At 38.8% G+C, this 23,034-nt stretch overlaps 1 protein-coding gene across 1 annotated transcript in view; it reads right to left on the bottom strand.

Annotated features, from left to right (window-relative positions):
- The window catches only part of SLC6A2 (solute carrier family 6 member 2), a 59,058-nt gene that overhangs the window by 14,111 nt on the left and 21,913 nt on the right, over positions 1-23,034 (bottom strand). Inside the window, 8 exon segments of the mRNA XM_041458760.1 lie at positions 1,333-1,432; positions 2,491-2,619; positions 5,169-5,281; positions 6,002-6,126; positions 6,834-6,937; positions 10,841-10,975; positions 11,705-11,843; positions 19,433-19,670. Of these exon segments, the coding sequence (XP_041314694.1) occupies positions 1,333-1,432; positions 2,491-2,619; positions 5,169-5,281; positions 6,002-6,126; positions 6,834-6,937; positions 10,841-10,975; positions 11,705-11,843; positions 19,433-19,670 (1,083 nt within the window).

Raw genomic sequence — 23,034 nt, forward strand, 5'->3', positions numbered from 1 at the left:
TGAAGAAGCCTCTGCTTCCAAGCTAAACTGTGATTTAAACATGTGTAAACTGTGAAACTCATCCACATTCAGCTCTTTTAGAGGGATTAAAGACAACTGTCTGTGAAATAAAGTGCCTCCATTGTTTTGAGAGCCTATGTGCTACTTGCTCCAAGCTGATGTTGGGTGACAGAATTAGTGCATTAAAACTAGAAACTATTCCTTTGACAGATTGAACAGCTTTATGCATGGATGCCTTTCTTTCATTTCACTCACTCTTCAACAGTTTTTTAACTGCAAGATGAAGTTGGTTTGTTTAGAAGAACATGGTAAGGCAGAATGGATGGATAAATAAGTGGCTGAGTGAGGTAAATAACAACGAGAATCATAATGTCTAAGAACCCTCTGAATCATACATTAGCTGTAAACACTGAATAAAAATGAAGAGGGCTTTCAGAGCAAGAACAATCTTATCAGGAATCAGATAAACTCATTCACTTAAAGGGAAGAAGATTTGCAGGCTGCTGTGACATAGGTAATAGTGAAAAGAGTTGTGATCAGCCAGGAACTAAAGCATGAGAATAAAGAGGAGATTAGGAAGGAAAAGCAGAGGCCATATTTTTTAGGTGGCTCTAGCACATCACTGCATTCTGATTGGCATAGAGTGATTCCAGTCTGGTGCCAGAGGTCAACTAAATGCAACTAAGGCTTGCCATATTTGGGATAAGTAAATCACTACTCCCTTTTTGTGGCATAAATTAGTATCAAATACAAGAAATAGAATTTCTGGTATCTAGTATGTTGGGTATTTTATCTTATTCTATGAAATAAAATAAATAAACACTGAGTGTTTTGCAATGAAATAGAATATTGTCTCAAACAAAAGGGATTGATGTAGGAATTATTATAACTCTCTAAACACCACCTTTATTTGTGTTGTGTGGAGAGTGCTTGAGATTGGCCCTGGGGACTAATGAAAAGTGAAAACAGGTGAGTCTGTATTTAGGCTGATCTACTTGCTTTGAAAGTACCAAGTCTAAATCTGCTACTGCAAGTCATCAGCAATATTGAGTCATAAAATACTGGCAAAAGGAGAAACTTTTCCAACCCATCACAGTCCCTTTCACAAGGCTGTTTGCTTTGACTTTGTGCAGGGTCTCAAAGCTTGGCCCACTGAATGTCTGCATTCCTGTCACTGCTCATAAATCAGGTGAAAATCACTCTATGAAACCTGACTTGTCATGGCTTTGTGTATACAAGGCTATGGTGTTTTCCCTTAAAATGATGTTTAAGCCCATCATGAGCACTTGGAATTTCAGGAAAGTTTTTGGACAAGGAAAAGGAGGAGCTTACCATAAAACCAGGAAACTCCAATTGCCTCCATTAGAACAGCAAATAATATTGAAGTCCCAGCTGCAAATGTGTCCAGAAGTGTGAGCACATAAATTCCACCCTGCAGCAGGAAGTTAAAAGATGCAAGGACATGAAGTTACAAATAGAATCACCTCAGAGTTTAGTATCCACTTAACAGAAATCTGCTTTCCTTGAAGCATTATCTTAACTCAAGTGTTTTAGCACGGATCTGGTGCATCACAGGTTCATATTTGCATACAAAATAGTGGAATCTGACTTGCAACTCTTCTAAAAGAGGATTTTTTTCACCTATATTCTCACTTCACCGGGAAACAGAACCCTCAGCTTAGATTAATGAGTTCTCTTGGCACTCCTGTTCAGTGGATGTTTGGAGAAATGATCACAGCTTGTAGGGCAGAGCCTGTCTGCAGCAGTAAATGAAGAACTTCCTAAATTAATGGCAGGAATGGGGCACTCCAAGAGTTTCCATAGACCTTATCAGTCAGTTTGCTCCTAAGGCCCCTTGTTCTGCAGGCCAGTGAGTCTGCAGTGTTGGTCTGATTTCCCTTTTCCCTGACTGCCTGCATCTCTCCTGCCCACTGCTCCTCCTAAGGCAGAAGATGATGTTAATTCTGTCACCAGCACAGCAAGAAGCTGCTGTGCCCTGTTCAGTCTCTGGGCTGTGGTATTTGCAAACCTTTGCTCAGTGGAGACAACAAACCTTGTCTTCCTTCACAACAGCACATTTTGTGCTTCAGTGGTTCACGACTGAGAACTGGAAATGCATTTACTGAAGGCTTGACTGACACAGAGGAATAAGCACTCTGCAGAATTCCATTTAATATGACTAAAAAATCCAAATCCAAACCAAACAAAAAAAACCCCCAAACAAATGCAAAAGAAAGCACACAGAACCAAATAAACCCAGCAGTAGCACAGACAGCTGTTTGCAACAAAGACTTATAGGCTTGGTTGATAGCAAATCATCTTGTGCCAAAAGCCAGAGAAGCTTCATATATGTTAGATTAAAAGTGATGTTCTGAGCAGAAGAACAAAAATTTGTAATAAAATAGTCGTCTGAACCTATCCATATTTCATCTGACAAGGTTAATGGCATTTTTAAGGTAATGTTTTGATGGAAACTTCTGTTGTACTTACATTGGTAATGCAAAAGAGAGCAAGTAGGAAAGTGCCAAAAGAAACACCAAAGGTGAAGAGCTTTCTGTGCTGCTTCAGAAGGTGGAAATCATCTGCCAGGCCAGTGATGACAGCCTCCATCCCACCCATCTGAGAAGGGGAAGGCAAAAACTCTGGTTAAACTCTACTGGCTGTTGGAAATACAGACTGAAGAATGCAAAGCAGATTGTGTAATTAATACCCAAGCACTCTGTGGTTTCTGATATTTCAGCTGTACGTCACTGGTGATATGAGGATTTATTTTTATTATTATTCCGGTAAAGGACTGGATTAGGGAATTGGACATCAAGAGGGGAGATTGTCACCTCTGTAGCCATATCCTCTGAGGACTCTTAGCTGACTCAACAGAACAATAAATAGACAATACTTCGGGGAAAAAAATATATATTTGAATATACTCTGGGGGAAAAGCTGCTAGCTTAAGTAGCTAAGCTCCTTAAGATATTTCTTAAATAAAGACAGGCACAACAAGAACCTAAAGGAAATATACTGAACAAAGATTCACATTAGCCATTGATTAACAAAATCCAGTTTGACAAAAATCTTTACAGACATGGAAGAATTACTACAAAGGAAGTTTGGTGTAATTTTTTTTTGTTCACAATGTGATAGAATTTTACTTTGCTTTCTGGAAGTTAATGAGGAACATCAGCTATTGTTTTGCAATACAGGAAAGGTGCTTCCCAAATTTTCATTTAAATTGCTAGATTATGTAGGTGGTTATGAATTTTAATATCTTTCCATTAATGAAAGCATTCTGCCCCCAAACTCCGACAAAAAGCTATGAAAATTAATTTTAATCTTTTATCGTAGTAAACAAATTTATTTAATATTTTGGAGAGGTTTTATTCTATGCTTTTTGTGATGCTAAAAGACCATGGCAAGACCTGATGTGCCTGGTGCGATACAATAGCTGGTTAGCAGGTGCTGACACAGCCTCTCCCTTTCCTGTATGCCTTTGATTAAAATAGTCCTGGTTGAAATCAGTAGCAGAGAATTACCAATATAAAAAGTACTGCTGAGGACTTGAGTTTTCTTTAGGAAATCATTACAAATCTTGAACCAGTAAATGCTTCCCCTTTTAGAAGGAAAGAACTAAACTTGGGCACAGTTCACTAGTTCACTGTATTTTAATCAGCTCTAGCAGAAAAACTTTTCTCTATTTGTAGGAAAAGGATGTTCTGTAATCTAAAGTGTCTTTGTCATTTCCATGTTTCTTTACATTGTTCTACATTTACTGCTGTTGCAAAGTTAACTGTTTAGAATCTAGACACTTCTGAGCATAAATTTTCTTCTTCTTCTTCATTCTGTCCTTTTCCTACTGGTCATTCATGTCTTTTCATTGTGCTAAACCCTTCATTTCAATCCTTTATAATTGTTTACAGTTGAAAAATTGCCAAGCTACAATCCCAGATCTAATCTTCCCTCAAACTTTTGTTTAAGGGTGCAGATCTTAGTCTATATAGACAAACTTCATTGGACCTCAGCTGGAATCCAAAAATCCAAACACTTTGGAAATATTTAGACCTGAATCTGACCTTTACAGCTCAGCCCTCACTCCACAAGATCTCATTCAGATATTTGCCAATGATTATCAAAGCTTCCTGCTGCAACCCCCTTTTTTTTTCTTTTTCAGTTTTGCTCTTTTCCATGTCAATTCATTCTTTCCCTTTCTTGTCCTTGAAAAGGAATGAATATTCCTGAAGATGTAAGCAATGGAAACATTGCTTTACCATTTCCAGCAAGAAATTCCTGGATCAACTTCATACATTCTGAACTTCAAAAGAGAATTCCATGCTTTGGAATAGTAAGAAACCCCTACCCTATGAAAGAGGATGAAAGTTTGTCCATGATTCAGCATTCCTTAAATACCTTATTTGGTTCTCCAGACATTTATCAACTTTTAAGCTAAATATAACAGGATGTCTTGAGACCTGTTTGGTAGTAAAAAACAGTACAGAAGTTGTCTGGGGACTTGGAATATTTTCTGGGATGAAGTTTCTGTGATCCTGAATATCATGCTGTAAAGCTTATTAAAAAGCAAATACACTTGTTAGACCAGACATTTTATAGTAAGATTATAGGAAAATGAAACCGCTATGGAAATATTCTGGCATGACTTTAAAATTGTGATTAAATTTACAGGAAATTCTGTATCACGGCTTGGAGAAAAACAATGGGAGTACCTTCAGGCATTGTCTGTCTAGAGCAGATTAGTGGATTTCAGCACATAAAATAATCCCTTCTAGAAACCACTCTACTCAAAGTCTTACTTGTGTTTTGCAAGTAGGGCTCCAGAACCTTTTTGCAGGTTCACAGCAGTAATAGTTCATAGTAGTGTTGTTGGACCTTTAAATAGTAATAACTGAACAGCCCCTCTGTAAAGTCATAAAAAAGTAGCAGGGAGTAGATATTTACTGGCTTGTCAAAGATTTAATCTTTTCCTAAACCTCTTAATGGTGGAGAGTCTTTATAATACAGCAAGTATTGCTGTGTTGGCTATGACTGTGAAAACAGATTTAGGAAATGTACAGAATGTTTACTTGAAATGTAACCTCCTGCTAAAAGCAAATGCCTCTTTAGTTACAAAATATGACAGGAAAAGAACAATGTCAAGGCTAGAAGGAGAAAATACTCACAGAACTGTCGATGCCAAGTGTAAGGAGCATGATGAAGAACACCACAGCCCAAAATGTAGATCCTGAAAGAGTTGAAATTGCCTCTGGGTACAGGATGAAAACTAAACCAGCTCCTGGAATAGAAAAGGGGAAAAAGAGGTGTCACTTTATTGTGTTTCTTATCTTCACAAAAGTGCTCATTTTAATAAGATAAATCATTACTAAGTTGGCTTTCATTTCAGTCCTTGTCACGCTCTGAGTATTGTTAAAACAAAATTTGCATTATAACAAAATATATCCAAAATGCTTTATTTATTTACTCATGACTGTTTGGTATGGAAAAAAAAAACCCTTATCCCATTATTTTCCACTTTAAATAATATTTTATGGGATTTTCAACCTTACTAGTCATTTTTCAGCTATGTAGTGGAGAAGGAATGATGTAGGATGTGCTTCCTCTGCTGGGCAAGAGAACTCGAGAGGTGCAGGAGCTGAGGCTGTGGGTGACCTGGTCCCAGTGAAAGGATTATAGAGCTGAGCTTAGCAGAACTATCAAAACCAGTCACCTGGAGCACTGAACAGCACTACTTTTGTAAGAGTCTGTCCAGTGCTTAGCATGTGTTTGTTGAATGGAAAAAACCTGTGGTGGCAAGATTCTGGGGAACCTCAATTCAGTAGAGGTGAGGTGAATCAATACCATTTAGAGTTTTTAAACACAAAGTTCTAGCTCCAAGTAAGTTAATTCAGTTCACTTCCATGAGATTTTCACACACTTGTTGGAAACAAATATAAACACATTTGCAGAGAAATGGTGGGGGAGAAGGGTTAAAATGAATATAGAATTAATTTCTTACCTTCAGTAGCTACATCCTCAATTTTAACTTTGTGCTCATGAGCCATGTAGCCCAATATGGAGAAAATTGCAAATCCTGAGATGAAGCTTGTGACACAGTTAATGGTGCTAGTCAACAAAGCATCCCTAAACACGAAGAGAAGAAGAGCCCAATGAGAAAAAACTTTAAGAACTAGATGGGGATTTTCTTTAACATTTTTCCCCCATCCTTCAGTTCACAATTCATTTATAATATATGTACTTTATGAATTTATATTTCATTGGAAAAGTGATGCCTGTTTTTATTCCAAAATTTAATGTTAACAAAACACCTAAATGTTGGAATTTCTCAGAAGGTGCAGAATGATTCTAGTTGAATTTCCATGGTGGTGATTCAGCAAAACACTTAAAAACTGACTTGATTTAAAGTGCATTCCTAAACTGGAGTGCAATGTAAAATATCAGAAATATAATCCCAAAGCACAGAAACACTTCTGGAAGCTGGAATCTTTCTGCTTTTTGTTCTTGCACCAATAAGATTTCATCCTGTGTTCACTGTTGCACTTAATGGTACTTTTGAAAGGCAAACACCAGCACAGTTTACACAGCTGTCTAAAGTCCAAACCTAATCCCATTCTGCTTTGGAGAGCAGCAGATACCTTGGCAGGTTCCTGTTGCTAAAATTTCACTCAGGAAGACAGTATTTCAAGATTTGGGTTGGTTACTATGTCTACACAAAACTCACCATCATTAATATATGACTGAAGATAAAAGGATAGCTTAAAACTTCTTTCAGCTGCAGTCAGAGTAAAATAAAATAGTTTTGTAGCAGAAATGGAAGAATAATCTCTTACCTGTAGCAGTTGTTGTCAAACTTATTGTAACTGGCAAATGCAATTAAAACACCAAACCCAGCTCCTAAGGAGTAAAATATCTGAGTAGCTGCATCAATCCATACCTGCACAACGACACCAACAGTGCCAGGGTCAGTTCAGCCACAAGGACACAGCAGGGGAAAAGCAAGGCAAGGGCTTTTGGAAAACAGCTGGCATTCATGCCAAGGGGAGTGTGTCACATCAGCATGGCCCTGGTCTGGAATGGCCCCACCTGAGGTGGTGAGGGGGGAGCAGGAGCAGGGGAGAAGCCCTCAGAGGGCAGCACACACTGCTGCCCTCGTGGGCTGTGCGGTGGCACGGGGACTTCTGAGACTTCACCCAGCACTGAAGTGATCGCAGGGCTTTTCTCCCGAGTGACAGAAATACACTTCCAACAGCTCTTGTTCCAAGTTAGTTTGGAATGTGCAACCAGAAATCTAAAAATAGTTAATGGGTCAAGAGGTATAGGACATTTTCTTTCCCATACTAGAGCTTCCTTTGTGTGACTGCTACTGCACTCTACATGATATTTTCTTGGTTCAAGAGCTGAAGCATGACTGATGTGCTGTGAACAAAACCATGCAGATTTATCTCTCAGCTTTCTCACTTAGTTGGAGAAAGAGTTATTTTTGTGATAGTCATTAAATTTCAGTTTAGATGCAGCTTGATAATTTTAAGGATTGTCCACCAGGGAAAACATTTTAAAAGTATAATATTTTCTAAAGTGTCCCTCCTACCAATATCCATTTATCCAGTCAGGAACAATGCCACAGTCTTGGTTCTCTGAACCAGAAACCTGAAAATAGCCTTGGTTAACCCTCTTCTGTTGTTACACAGAGATTTCGAAATGAAAATCTTCAACAGAATTAGTGAGGTAAGTGGTGTGAATAATACTCAACATTTCTCAAAATGAGATCTGCAACGTTTGATTAAATCTGCCAAGAACTCTGAAAGAACTATGAAAAGCACTGGATTTCATCGTTCATCCATCTCTACAAAATCAGATCTGATATATCTATTCAGCAGCAACTTTCTAACAGATCTAAGCAGCTTATGAGCTCCTTCTGCATTGGGAGTTTAGTGCTACACTTTTATATTTGGCCTGGTGGAAAGGAAGGGAGTGCCTTATCCCATGCTGACATGATATATGAAAGGCTGGTGATCTCTTTTTTTCTCAGCATAGACGGTAGATGGTAGAGACTTTCAACTGCTGCCTGCTGGACAATGTGAACCGCTTATGGTACTCTGGGCTTGTAGAAAAACTTGATTTTATGAATGTGGAGAGTTGATTATTTGAAAGATAACATGAAGAGGAGTCTATGGAGTGTTTATTGCTAGCCAGTGGATGGGAGGATATGATTTTCTGAAATTGTAGTTCATGCAGGGTTTTATGGATTTCTTTTAATGAATAACAAAACAATCCTGTAACCTTAATTCCTTACTCATTCTTTTTATATACCAGTTACATATTTATATTCTATTTTCACACAAAGGTTGAGATCATATAGGGTTGTTCTCTCCGAAAAGCATTTATGTGAATAGGAGTGCAGAAGGAGGGATGCAGTCTCCTATGTTTCTTCCTGTTTTTTGAAAAATTCAGAGGACTTTTGCTGTTAATGAAATTTCTGAAAATTTTTAGCATCAATTTTGTTGAACTCTAACCAGACCTGCACACTTCCACCATAGGACACTTGTTTTCAGTGGTTCTGTGCTTCCCTTTTATCTTGCCAGTGCAGTTGTACTCACCCTTTCTCACTATTCAAGCACCCCTAAGCACGTGCTTAAGTCCTGTTGACTCAATAAGAGCTTAGCACCTGCTGCCTCCCAGAGGATTTAAGCACATGCTGAAGTGAAGTATCTGTTGAGTAAGAGTCTTGGCTCATAGCAGCTGATTAGGAAACAAATTGAAGGTGAAGGTGAAGGAGGAAAGAAGAGCAGAAACCAGAAATTCCTTTACAATTAAGATTAAGTGCAAAACATTCTCTTTGCTCTAACCAAGCAGGATGTAAGAGGGCAAGGCTCGTTCTGCAGTTCATGCTCAGGTTTCTCATTTTCACAGCTTCTGATCGATGTGTGATCTAATATATTTTACAATAGAATATTGGTTTTATTTGTATTAAAAATCAACAAATCTGAACATTTTACAGTAGGTAGTCATCAGTCTTTCCATCTTTCTTCAGTGTTTATGCTGCTATAACTTTTGTGCAGTGCAGTTTGTGGTTCCACAAAATGGGGCACACCTTGACAGTGGTCAGGGTGCTCTAAAGGCTCTTAGAAGAGCCTTGGCAGAGCCCTCTGTGGGGCACCACTGGTTGTGACTTAGGATGTTTGTCAGATTCTTCATTTGGAAGAAATAAAAAAAATCATATATCACATCCAGGGATGCATTGACATTGAAATGAAGTGGGATTCTATTCTTTGCAGCCTGAGGACAAAGATTAAACACACAAGGCTATTACAGCAGCAAGGATCAGTCTCCAAGAGGGAAGGGCTGACATGACAAAGCAGTCAGTGGCACTTCTCAGCATAAGTGATCTTTAGTCTTTTATTATTCTAGTGTAACTTTTTGTTGTTTGAAAAATGTAGTCCTAGGAAAAAAATAACTTTAGGGTCATCTAAATAGCAGCTGCAGAAATATTAAGCCAAGAAAGAGCAACACACAGAATGTCCTTCCAGAAGAAGAAGGCAGACGTGATTATGGAGGCCTGGTACAGCTGGTACAGATCCATGGACATCTAGCTGAAATTGTGGTGTTTATTTCCAAACAGCACTTAAAATACATAATAAAAATATGAACACCTGCTTTGTTCATCTTGACATGTTTGTTTTTATGTGTATGCATAAATGTGAATTAATGGGGTGGCTACTGCCTTGTGACAAAGGTGGGTGAAAATGCTGTATTTGAAGTTTGATTGGATTATTCCAAAATAGACATGGGGTCTGGGTCTGTTTTTGAAGTAATGCCTGCTTTCAAATTTAGCATTAAAAAGCCAGGAATGTATTTTTTGGCTAAGAATATTAAAAATATGTCTGTATTATAACACTTGAGGTATTTTTTAATAATTCTGGAGAAGTCAAGACAGGTTTCATAGGAAAGGTATTGTGCAACTATGGACAGACTGTAGACATTTCTGAAAGTTGCAATTTTTCAAGATGATGCATTTCCTTCTAGTAAAATGATGTCTCTTAGATTTATAACCATTTGAATGGCCTTGTGAACCATCCATAGAGATACTACTGTCTTATAAATGTTTTATACTATTTTTAGTTTAGTAGAGGGGAGTAAATATCTCTGTAGTCTTTGTTCTTTGTAGGTCTAAAATGCTGCCAATTTCATGTATTAGTGACTGTATGTGTAGATTTTGCTTTACAATATATGAAATAAGTCTTAGTTCCAAGTTACTCCACAAACTGGGTTGGTTTGCATATGTTCAATGATAGAGTGAAATGTACATCACTTTCAATAGTAAGATAAGAACATCATGCTTTTGAAAATCTTATTTGTATGAAGGACCATGGTTTGATTAGGTGAGTTAGTCCTGACTTTGTATGTTTAGCAAGGTTTGCATAGGTCAGTATTTTTGTTTTCTAGGTTAATATTTAAGATAGCTATTCAGAAAGCAAGATTTTTGTCTTGAGGAAATTCTTAGCCTTTTAAGAACAAAATTTTTGCATGACTCCAATTCCCTGTATAAAGGATATTAGTTTACTGGGTGCACAGTCAAAGCATGGACTTTTTTAGTGGTTTGCCACACCTGTAAGTGCCTTCACAGAGGTATTTTGTGGTCTGAATTGTTTGGGTTCAGAGTGAGATAGTCCTGGAGATGTTTTGGAGAGTATTGGAAAGTTAAACTGTCAGAGAAAGGGGACCAGGCTTAAGCAGAAGCATGGCTATTTAATTTCAGGTTAGTTGTAACATTTTCAGTTTCAATAACAAGGGCAACCGGTTTAATAATTAGGGAATGAGAACAGAAGAATACACTTACTGTGGCTTCTTTTAATCTTCTGAAATCTATATGCAGATATGCATTTATTCCATTATATGCACCAGGCAGGGTTATTCCATGTATTAATAAGACAAATAATACAACATAAGGCAAAGTGGCTGTTATCCAAACAACCTGCAGACAACAGAGATCCCAAAGGTTAATCAGCTGTTATAGAAGACTTAAGAATATGTAATAAGTACAGCTGGCATTTTCTTGGTTTAGTCCATTCAGTTCAATGGAGAAGCTCTTTTTAGGACATGAGGGAAAATGCTGTTACCTGTCATGAACCTTTTCATATGTAAGTTTACAGATACCAGTGGGAGACAGTTTTGACAAACAGAAGACAGTGTCAATGTGTGTTAGACTGCTGATTACTCCTCATCTCTCTGTTGTTTGCTAAAAAGTGCAGTCATTGCCTGATGTTAAGTGATACCTTCATGAAAATGTACAAAAAGCTCTCAGATGTATCCAACTCTAGAATTTCTGTTGAGATATTTTGTGAGGAATGTCAAAGAGTGATTTCAAATAAATTGTCAGATATTTCTTTTGACATGGCATTTTATATAATAAAACCAAACCCTCTTATACCATTGAAATATTAGTACATTTGGCTAAGAAGAAGATGCACAGTTAAGACAATTTTATTTAGTTAAAAATATTTTCTAGATGAAACCACCAATGTTGAATTGAAAATGATACATTTATAAAATTTTCTGTTGGAATATCACACAAGAAATGTGATAGCTTGGTCCCTGAGGATGCCTCAAAACTTGTGATTTATTTTCTTGCTTTCTAAAATTAGGAGACTTCTTAAAGTAGAAAAAGAATGTAGTCAAGACAGAAGGACAATATTAGCTCTACCTTTCCTGAAGTCTTCACGCCTTTCCACAGACTAAAGAAAAGGATGATTACCACCACCAAGAGGCAGAGGGAGAGCTGCCAGCGAGGCAAGCCAAGGTCGTGGATTCCACGGCTCTCGTGCAGGTGCAGAACTCCTCGCCTACACACCAGATATACAGAAACAAAGTCAAGTCACTGCGGGGAAAAGGCTTTTACACCTTTCACGCTGTGGGCAGCAGGAATGGGAATGGCAGCAGGAATGGAAATGGCAGCAGTAGAAGCCCCAGTGGCATCACTGGCAGTCAGTGGAGCTTTGTGAAGTCTCTGTTCTCTGTCAATTCCTTCAAACTATGTCCAAAGCATGTCTTAAGTAAAAGTCTCTGAAAGCAATCCTTGCTTCATAAATAGAGAGATGTTTGTCCAATTCTGCTAGCAAGATTCTCAGAATTCAATTGAGAACTCAGTTCTCAGAATTCAAATGAGTCAAAAAGAAAAGAAAAACCATTTGTAGTAAGACAACTAGAATTAGTGTTTTGCTTGCAGATTGTTGTTATTGAGAAAAGAATGAAAGTAGATGAGAAATACATGCAAAAATGAGAAATTAATATTATGGGGGAAAAGGCTGAGAGCAAACATTAACAGATGGAGCTGACAGTAGAATAGGGATCTATTTTATTAGGCTGGACAAAATGCAAGAGAAACAAATAAATTGTTTAAGCTTTCTGATATTCTAGTCCAAGCTCTAGAAATATTTAATTAAAACAGCACCAAGAATCAAACTACATGCACTAGGGATTAGGGATTTGTGCAGAGGATCTCGGTTTATCCTAAGACTGCATCCCATGTAAGGGAGTGTAAGTTACATTTGCAATGACTTTGAGATTGTACATCCAGGTTCCCAGAGTCTGTCCACCTATCTGCAGGAGGGGCAGGAATGTGAAGGGCTCTCAACTTGAAGCTGCATGCAGACATTCTGGTTCCTCTCAAAGGAAATTTCTTCTCATTCTCTCCTTCCCTGTGCTCTCTTCTGGGAAGATTCTCCTAGTCACCCAAGAACTCTGGCACCAATTCCTGCCTTACTTCCACACTGCATTCAGCTAAAGGGAAATCATTCACCTCCACTGAAATCTGCAAAGAGCGATTTGTTTGTTAGTACCACTGACTCTGTTTAGTCTTTGTGCAGCACTTGGGTCCCCTTAAATTTGGCATCAGACCCTGAAAAGCCAACAGGCAGCTCAGCTGCATGGTGCTCTCACATAAACCCTACTGAAAACAAATTATTGAGGAGATGGGGGCAGCTGCTCAGTAGGACTCAGTAAATGAAGGACCCAGCCATAGTTTTAATAACAGAAAATGTTGGAACCAACAAATTCTTCTCTGTGTCTTGGCTTTCCCATCTGCAAAATAAGGATTATTATAAATGTGTGCTTTGTCTGAGCTCTGAGAAATTCAGAACATATTTATTATGGAAGTGGTGAATATTTGCACACAAACAGGGAACCAAACCAGGAAATAAAGAAATGCCTTGGGTTGTGATCTGAAAATTACTCTATCATATTCACTCCAACACCTTTAAGCTATAGCCAGAAAACAAGATTTAAGAGTTTTGGATGTAGAATTCTCTGGGATGTTTTTGCCAGACTGGTACTTTCTAGGGAGCTTGATGTATTATTCATCCCTGGACAGATTTATGTGATTGTCTTTTAGAAATTTAGAAAATTTTGCATAAATAGATCAAATTTAAGGTCTTGGAGTAAGACTCTTTTTTTCAATCCAAAATCCATCATTATTTCAATTTTCACTCCAAATATGTTTACCCAGCTCTATAAGCTCATTCTTTCTCTTTTGATTGGAGGCAAAAGTTACTTGCTTAAATTTGATGTGCTCAATAGAAGGGTATCATTTATCTAAATTTTAGATGTGTTGCTTCAGATTGATTCAGAATTTGAAAATGTCATCACTTGTCAGTAAATTAGTACGTTAACTAACAAAAGTATTTGTTAGTTACCATATTAAGTACTTCTAGGAACATCTAAGTACTTCTAAAATTTAGTAGTTTTATTTGTGAGATCAAACACAAACAGCTTGCATAAACTAAGAATCAGCAAAATGGATCAGGTGTCCCAAGCTATATTCCCTATTCTGATAGTTAGACTATGATTTTATGATTTAAAACTTAATGCAAATTGTAGACTGAAGATGCTGAAAGAACTGTCAGTGTATAATATGTGCAATCTATAGAAATTAAATTGCATACTCAATTTAGAAGGCAATTTGAAGCATGATAATTGTGGTCAATTAGAAAGCTCTTCTACATGCATCTTCTGTGTTATGTATTTGGGCAGGCACAGTTCAGTCATCATTGCTGCCAGTTTCCTCCAGAGCATGAAATGTGCTTTTCCTTTACCTGTGGAAGGTTAGGCTATCTGCATGATGTGGATAGAACCCTTTTTGCAGAGGTTGCCTGGCTCCAGGTATTTTTATTTCACAAATAGCACTACTTGTATTCAGCTTCCATTCAGCTGTGGTTCTCATGGTGGTTTGTGTCCACACAGCAGTGTGAGGCAGAGCTTGTGGTACAAAACCTGAAGGGTTTTGTGGTACAAAACTCCATGCGGGCTGGACACCAGGGTGTCTGCAGCGCTGGGCTGGGGGTGCAGTGCAGAGATAGCAGGGTGGCTCCACATGAAGGGCCACAGGGCCAGCTCTGCCATCCCCAGGGCTGCTGTCTGAGCTGCTTGGGTGTCTCTGGATGCTTTGTAAAGAGCTCTGAGCAGGCACAGCTGCAATGCTGAAGGAAATCCTGGCTCTGGGACGGAGAGCAGCTGAGCCAGCTGAGGTGCAGTGCTTGTGCCCTGTGTGCCTCACCCCACCCTGGAGTGCTGGGCACAATCCAGGGGGATGCAGCAGCATCTGCATTTTTCTCTAGATATTTCAGCTCCCTCTTGTGTTGGAGAATGGCGCCGTGTAATGGACTACAAGTTAGATTTTGGGAATTGAATGATTTACCAGTGGCACCCTGGCTGGCTTATCAGAAGTTGTACTTAAACACAGAATATCTTAATCACTTAATCACAGAATAGACCAAGTTGGAAGGAACCCTCAAGGATTGTTGAGTACAACTGTTACATCTGCATAGGACATCTCTAAGAAATGTCCACATCTCCCATGCCTGAGAGCATTATCCAAACACTTCTTGAATGCTGTCAGGTTTGGGGTTGTGACCAGTTCCTTGGGGAGTCTGTTCCAGTGGCCAGTCACCCTCTGGGTGAAGAACCTTTCCCTGATATCTGCCATAAACCTCCCCTGACACAACTTCAGGCCACTCCCTTGGGTCCTGTCACTGTCACCACAAAGAGAGATCAGTGCCTGTCTCTCCTCTTCCCCTCTCAAGGAAGCTGTAACTGCAGTGAGGTCTCCCCTCAGTCTCCTCTGCTCCAGGCTGGACAGACCAAGTGACCTCAGCTGTTCCTCACACAGCTTCCCCTCAAGGCCCTTCACCGTCTCCATAAACTTTCTTTAGACACTCTATAACATTTTAATATATTTTTTATATTGTGGTGCCCAAAACTGCCCCCAGCACTCGAGGTGAGGCCAGCCCAGAGCAGAGCAGGACAGTCCCCTTCTGTGCCCAGCTGGCCCCCTGATGACCTGGTGCCCCCCAGGACAGGGATGTCCCTCTGGCTGCCAGGGCCCTGCTGACTCCTGTCCAGCTTGCCATGGACCAGGACCCTTTTCTTGGCACTGCTTTCCAGGATCTCATTCCCTGTCTGTCTGTACATCTGGGGTTGCCCCATTGCAGGTGAAATATTTTTCTGAATCACAATAATAGAGAGAATGTTTATCTCAATGCACTGAAAACTTTATTCTCCTACTAACTCAGCAATTCTGACCTCCTTTGCTACTGTGCCACACTTCAGCACATTCACAACTCTCCAAAATTTACTGTTTCAGAAGAGCTGAACGGAAAGACCAGATGTGATTAGCAGAATATAGGGCTATCCACTCTCATTCGTTCTTGTTGCTTGATTAAGATTTTATAAGCATTTTTAGGCAGAATTTATAAGCATTTATAGACAGAATTGCTTGTGCTGACTTTTGGAGTGGTGTTTTCTCTTTTGGGAGAAGTTGCTTTCCAATTGTTTAATGGGGACAGGTTCCTGCATCTTTGGGCTCCACAGCATTGATCACTCCATTTGCTGCCATACTGAACCATTGGAGCCTTTGCTTGGGGTGGCATTTCCAGTGAAGACTTGTACTCTAAAGCACAAACCTATTGGTCTAGAAAAGTAACCTTTGTTATATAGGGTGAGGGTTTTTTCTCAGGGTGTTCATGGTTCACACTCTTCTCATAAATTTCATAAACACGGTGTTCATAAATATGACAAATGTAGACTGCTGTGAGTGAATTTTGTTTTATGTCTTGTTCTTAGGTAGGTTTTTACAATTGCTCACAGCTGGGCAGACTTGTGAGTTCTGTGAATTTCCTTTACTGAATCTGGCATGAAAATTTCCCTGTAAAATTTCTCATGCACAAAGAATGGATTTACAGTCCTGAGAAAAAGTACTGGTAGAGGGAAATAACTGAAGCCCAATGTTTGTTGACATTTTAACTGTTTTTTCTAAAAAAATTGCCAAGATTTTTTTCTACAACACATTGTGATTTTTTTTGCAGGCACAGTACCTTGTGAGAAGAATAGTGCTTTTGTTCCTCCAAAGTGTTATTTTTAATTGTCAGCATAAATGAAAGCAGGATGGTAACAGACTTTTTGCAGACACAAGAATGGAGAGAACAAATATAAAGTATGCTTGTGTTCAGATAAAGTATTAAAACAGGAGCAATATGGATTTGATAGGGGAACTTTATTTGTGATGTACTTCTGTTCTTCCAAAAAAAGAGAAAGGTTTATCTTGAATTATTTTAATGTGTGGAAAGGATAGAAGGTTCTTTTCATTTTCTGTGTTTAATTCAAAACATTGAAGAGAGAAGGAATTAAAGCAATGTGTGTCCCTAAGGAAATGTGGAGTTGACATTTTATTCCTAACTGGAATATTACTGGCTATTACTTAGCAGAAAGGCACTAGTTGATATTGGATTTTAGCTTGGTTTGCCAAGTTTACAGTGTTCAAATACTTTATAGTTGATTTTAAGCATCTCTAATGAAGTATTGTAGAGGTCCTGCTCCTTCCTGTTGTAAGAAGCTGTCCCCATGACATCAGTGGTGGTGCCTTGCCTGAATTAAGCCTCTACAATTGAAACCAGACTTAGTAAAATGAAACTTTAGAAGGCCTTAGTGTAGAAGCACTTCAACCTTAAGTTCTGCCCAGCTCTTGAGGCTTGAAAACAAAAGCCAAATATAGTCTTCAAGGTTCTCCTGTCATTGTCTTGGCATGGAATTTGCAACTTGGAATGATTTCTTCCAAGTCTGAGACTTAGAGGTTTCTCTCTGCTTTTCCTCCTGGCCAGATACTGGACAGCTGATAGATTTGGCCTAGATTGCAAGATTTCCCTTTTCTCACTCAATATAAGTAGTGACAACCAGCATATTTCTGCTGAATTTGAGGTACCTTTCTTGTATATTTGATGAACTGTCACATCACAGCACTCCCACTTCCTCCTACAGTTTATTCCTGTGCTGGTGGAGATAGATGCAGTCAGCTCTGGCAGCCACAGGGCTTTAGGAAATAAGCAACTCTAAATTCTTGGTCAGGCCAGCTTACTGTGAAGGAATTATATCCCAAAAAGAAGTGTCTGTGTCTTTTCAGAATAATCATACCAGCTCTCTTCTTGAGTCCTGTCTTGGCAGTACCTCTTTCCAGTCACTCTCCAACTGCAAGATAAATGTTTGGTGTTTCTGGCCTCCCTGCTTCCCCCTCATCCTGCCCACCAAGGCCAAGACGTGTTTGAGTGTTCTGATGTAACTATACAACCTAGAGAACCAAGTCTAAGCTGTATCACTTTCCATTTCCTTTTGTGACTCTGGCACAAAATATGGAACCTTATAATCAAAAGATTCAACTCTCCTTCTTGTAAGAACACCATGAGCATGAATTGGGTTATTTGATATAGAAAAGAAGCTGTTTTCTGATTTCATTTATAGGTTGGATCTGAGTACACTGAGACTTTGTACAAGTTTGGGCTGACACCTGAGCTGTACAGCTGGACCTGATGAGCTCATCCAAATACTGGATAAGTGAATATAATGCCCCTTGTGATTCCCTGTTTTTACAGCTGGGAACACAGATGTTATAGAGTGTTTTAGTTAAGTGGTTACCCTTCTAATTTTTGCAATGTAATCTAGTCATTAATAAGTACAGGGCTAGTGACCTAATTACAGCTGCAAAATTCAGGAATTAAAGCATAATGAAATGTCAAATTCCCTTTCTGTTCTTACCTTCTGAGCACTGCACCTTGAATCCTACTCATGATGAGGAAAGGACCATATTATTTCAAGTTTCAGTGTACAGAAAATCATTAATTGGGCTGTTCCCTAGATCAGTGGAACTAAATCAAAACATCATGAATTGATTCTACCACAGTTCACCCACTACAAAGTCAAAATCATTACAAGCAGGATGTGATAGCAGAAGATGCTCAGACCCATTTTAAATAATAAAAAGGCAAAGCAAGAAGGTAGGGATTGCATTTTACTTTACTAAGACTTAAGCCTTTTATTGTAAGGGCAGTAGATTTCACAGCTGTCACTATTTGCCATTTCAGTAAGCTCCTTTGAACTCAAGCCCCCATCTTGTTTTCAAAGCACTGAGTTTCGTTTACCCAAAGCCCTGCCAGCAGTTTGTGTATCACTACTGATCTTTCACTGTGCTGTCTTCAGAGAAGAAACAGCGGCCACAAATGTTAAAGAGCTATAAACAGAGACCCCAAGATCCCTACTGGCTATTTATGGAAACAGTGTTTTCCCTTTGTTTCTACAAGGTTGGACTAACTGCTTGGCAGGTGTGTGCCCTAATATCTTTCTACTCCAAACACAGAAATATTAATTGATTCATTATTCAGATTAATTCAACAGCTGGTTCAATAGCTTGATACTTATCCCTTTTCTCCTAATCAAATCCCATTTTCCTCTATAAGTCCATAATGAAAATATTTATACAGAGATTGGTTTAACAGTTAAGTTGTTAATTTATATCCCTTTTGGGGTTTGATTACAGCTGTTTGATTTAATCCTGCCTTTGTCTGTCTCAGCCCAGGTTGCAGAATACTCTTTTGCTTAGGCATTGGTAAAAGCCTGTCTTTCTGTAACCTGGCTCTTTCCTCCTGCTCAGTGTTTTATCTCACTTCATTGAACCATTGAAGCAGTGGAACAAACAGAAGTCTGCTCTTGCTCTGAAATTTTGTGAGTAGAGAAACACTCCAAATCTGTGAACAAATGGTTATTTTAAAGCCTTAAACTCATCTCAGTTTGGCATGCAGTCACCTCTGTCAAAATATTGCTGTGTTTCCTTGCCCTAGCAAAGCTGGTGCAAGCAAAAGTGGCACGCAGAGAACATTTGTGTCTTGTCTAATTCCATTTTGCCCAGTAGCAAGCACTGCATTAGTACAGGAGAAACCAAAGACCACAGGCAAAAGTCAGTCACCCAGGCATACAGACCAACATTACAGCTGTAAATTAACCTTAGTCTTCTGATCCTTGTTCTAGAGGCTGGATACAAACTATTTTACCTCCAAGAGGAAACTCCCTTAGACATGGAATTTTGAATAAATAGTGAAGTCGGGTCAACACTTACTCATAGAATTCAGCTGCAGGAGTGAGCTTGTACTTGGAGTATTTAGTACCATTGCCAAGCACTGATGCATTGAAGAGTTTTGGATCTGTACAGTTTGGGCTGTTCCAGCTGTTGTGGCAGTTTGTCCAGGGGAGCTCAAATGTGAATGATGAAAATAGGTAATACAGAGACCAAGCTATGATAACGTTGTAGTAGAAACCCACGTAAAGAGCTATGAGTATCACTGCATAGCCTACACCTAAAGACAAAGGAAAACTAGATTATACATTACATTTGACATGCAACAGTATACACAAACACTGGAGTTAAACTCAATGATACATGACTGCAAATTCATTTTAGGTCTTCACACCAATAAAAAGGAATTTTTGACATTTGCATACACATATACGGACACAATGTACCTGACCTCTAAATAAAAAAATTACAGAAATGGTTCTGGAAAATGACTGGCTTTTATCAAATCCAGTTGTTTGTCAGAAAAAGAAATTAAGCAGTGCAATGTCAAAATTTGTCCTTGTACAACTCCATTGCTGATTTGCTTCCAATGCAGAAGATTGCAAGCCCATGTTAGGAGTGAAACTCACTTCATCTTCGTGACATCAGGGGCCTTGGCAACTTCTCTTGGAAAAGTAAAGCTCGACACTTGAACGAAGTTTCCCTATGCCTCATGTTCCCACCCTGAACTAGTTTGGAACAGACACTGATCCCTCTCTTGTTTCTTTCCCATTACTACTCTCCAGACTGGCTTCCATCAGCATGTAAGTGGCTCCAAGTCACGCATGAAACAGTCTGTGCTGCTCCACTGAGGTCTCCAGGTGGTTTTGGGCATGCCAGTAAAACTTGGTGACTGTCAGGCTGGGGCTAAACTGTGTCCCCTTTTACTATCTCTCCAGGATAACAGAATTCAGAGTGTAAGCATTCTCTTTTGGCTTTGACTTGAACATATCATGAAATGTGGCTGGAGGGTCTCTTTAGCAAGAGCACTCCAGGAAGTGCATATTCTCCTGATGAAAATGGACATTTTCCAACAGCTCGGGAGGAAGCTTTGATACAAATGTTGGACCCCAATGAAAATTGGTTGGCAGCATTGTTCAGGAATCTTGCTTTGCCTTGACTTCAATCATTCTTACTGTTTGTGCAGCTTTGTTCTCTGAATCCTCCCTCAAAGTTGCGTGTACTGCGTATGAAAGGTAGGGAGTACAGTTATTTTATGAACGTCATCACTGCCACAGTGGGTACTGTCACAGCAGCTAGGTGCAAGCCTTTACTTCTAGCTTTCTTCAGTTTAATTTTTTGCCTTGGAGGCCTAACAGTTGGAGATTATTAAGGTTTCTTGTTTCTTTTTAAAGGAAGGAAGTAGCAAACGCTGTGAGTATTAATCCAGGTTTAAAATTTGCATAAGGAACAGATGCTGACCCTGAAGGAGTTGGCAGTTCAAAGACTGCTGCATGTACAAAAGTTACTCTTTGCTCTGCAGGAGGCTTTTAATCTGTAAACCAGTTTGCTCATCCCTAACAATGGGGAAATAATTGTGAAAGTAAAGATGGAACAATATTTTCAAATCCTTGGTGCTTAAATGAATCTAATACTTGAACACTCAAACTCTAGTGATACACCATGATCAACAGAATGGAGAGGAGAAAGCAATCCCCCAAAAGAATAATTCCTAAGTATTAAGGTGAATGCTAAAACCACTAACTATGGATAATATATTAAATATTAAAATTAGATGGTTGCAGTTTAAAAAAGTGTTCCTGAAATTCCTCCAGTCTAGGAGGACAAGAGATGTTTAATATCAAGACTAAAAAGTACTGCATAAAATGTGTTTTAAATAGCTCTTCCCTGCGATCTTAAGAATGTTCAGGAATGAATTTGCTCTTATGTTTCTAGCTTTTCTTAAAAGTAATGCTGCCACCACCCACAGTCTAAAATAGACTCTGGAAAAAAATGCAGAGATGAAAACAGACTGTATTACAAAGGTTACAGGGTATATTTGTAATTGCATGTGTTATGATAGCATCTCATTAGAAGTAGAGTGCTCAGAGTTCACAGCAATAATATTCATAGCTAAAATTAGAACTATAGTGCTGTTCATTTAGAGAAGCTGTTATGAATTTGTGTAGACTGTGTATTTTTCCTTTGAGTGAGAGATTTGAGTTGTCCCAGAAACACTCCAAAGAGTGCTAGCAGTAAAATGTGTTTGCATGTTATCAGAGGTTATAGTCAAAACTCTAAAAGTGCATATGTCTCAATGCTTATTACTTTTTGAGAATCAAATAACTTATGCTATTCTATATTCTTGTAATAACGAACTTAAAAATCAACAGTAATGTATGTTTAGTCCACCTTGAAAATGTCAGCTTAAAAACACAGCTGGAATGTCAACAAGAATATACATGAAATAAGTTCTATTTTCCTTTCTCATAATCTTTTTCAATCCAGAAGTCAACACAGAATACCTCTGAGCACAGTGGTATTTGGCTCAAATGCTTCGAGATCCTGAAGTTCTAATTTTTGCATTTAGGTTTTCAAAATCCTCATTGTCATCCAAAGGTATATAAATAATACCAACAGGAATTTTTATTGAGCGAGGGTATTCAGGTTCCTGGGTGCTGGGATGAATTTTATCTCCCATGACAGAATTATAGAAAGGCTAGGTAAATCTATATGAATTAATTTTAAAATATTGAGGCACATTATTTTATCAGCTCGCTTACATATTTTTTGATACATCACTGATTTTACTGTGAGTTTTGGGTTTGACTGGTATGAAAAAACCCCTCCACTTTTCTTATTGTGTGGCACTATACTGCTTGAAGAGGAAAGCTGTATTTTGAGAAAGAAGACTAACATTTACTCAGTGTAACCTATACCCAAGCAGCGGATCCATCAAGTTTGTATTGCTATTGTTAAGCTCCTCAGCTTTTGTCAGTCCCAGGGTGAACACGATCTGAATTTTAAGGTTCTAAGGTCAGCTGAGCTTGGTTTAATTTCAGGTATGTCTGTGTTGAAAAGGCTTTTGCATAAGATTGTAGATACAGTCTAGTATACACACAAAGGAACTTATATTTTTTGCTGGCAAGCAGTGCTTAAAAATTCTTGAGGTTCCTTAACTTGTTTCATGTACAGAACACATATGGCTTCTTTCACACATTGATCATTTCCTGATCAAAGCCAAACACCCTGAAGCACCTAACCTATTTTTCCTTGCAGAATGATGCTGTGCACAAATAACACTCCACAGCCTTTTATTCAGTGATGCTGGAGAGTTAATCCTAGTGGTAAACACTCAATAGTAATAATGTTCAGATTTTAATATGTGTTTTTCATTGCTAAACCCGAAAGACACTTTACAATCATTGCTCCCACTTCACAGGCAGGAAAACTGAGGTACAGAGATACCACAGAAAACTCCTGTGCTGTTATAAGTCTAGTGGCCAAACCCACAGTCTTCACAACTCCATTTTACTGTTGTTGCCACTGGGGTATGTTGGCTTCTGCAGAGAAAGCTCCATGCCCTGAGTGGAGTAGTCATTACCTTAGTCAGTGGGGAAGACAGGGCTGAACTAACCTGGATGGGATTTGGTATTTCCAACGTT

This window comes from Pyrgilauda ruficollis, unplaced genomic scaffold, assembly GCF_017590135.1.
Source record: "Pyrgilauda ruficollis isolate IOZ18807 unplaced genomic scaffold, ASM1759013v1 scaffold13, whole genome shotgun sequence".
In the NCBI taxonomy this organism is placed as follows: Eukaryota; Metazoa; Chordata; class Aves; order Passeriformes; family Passeridae; genus Pyrgilauda; species Pyrgilauda ruficollis.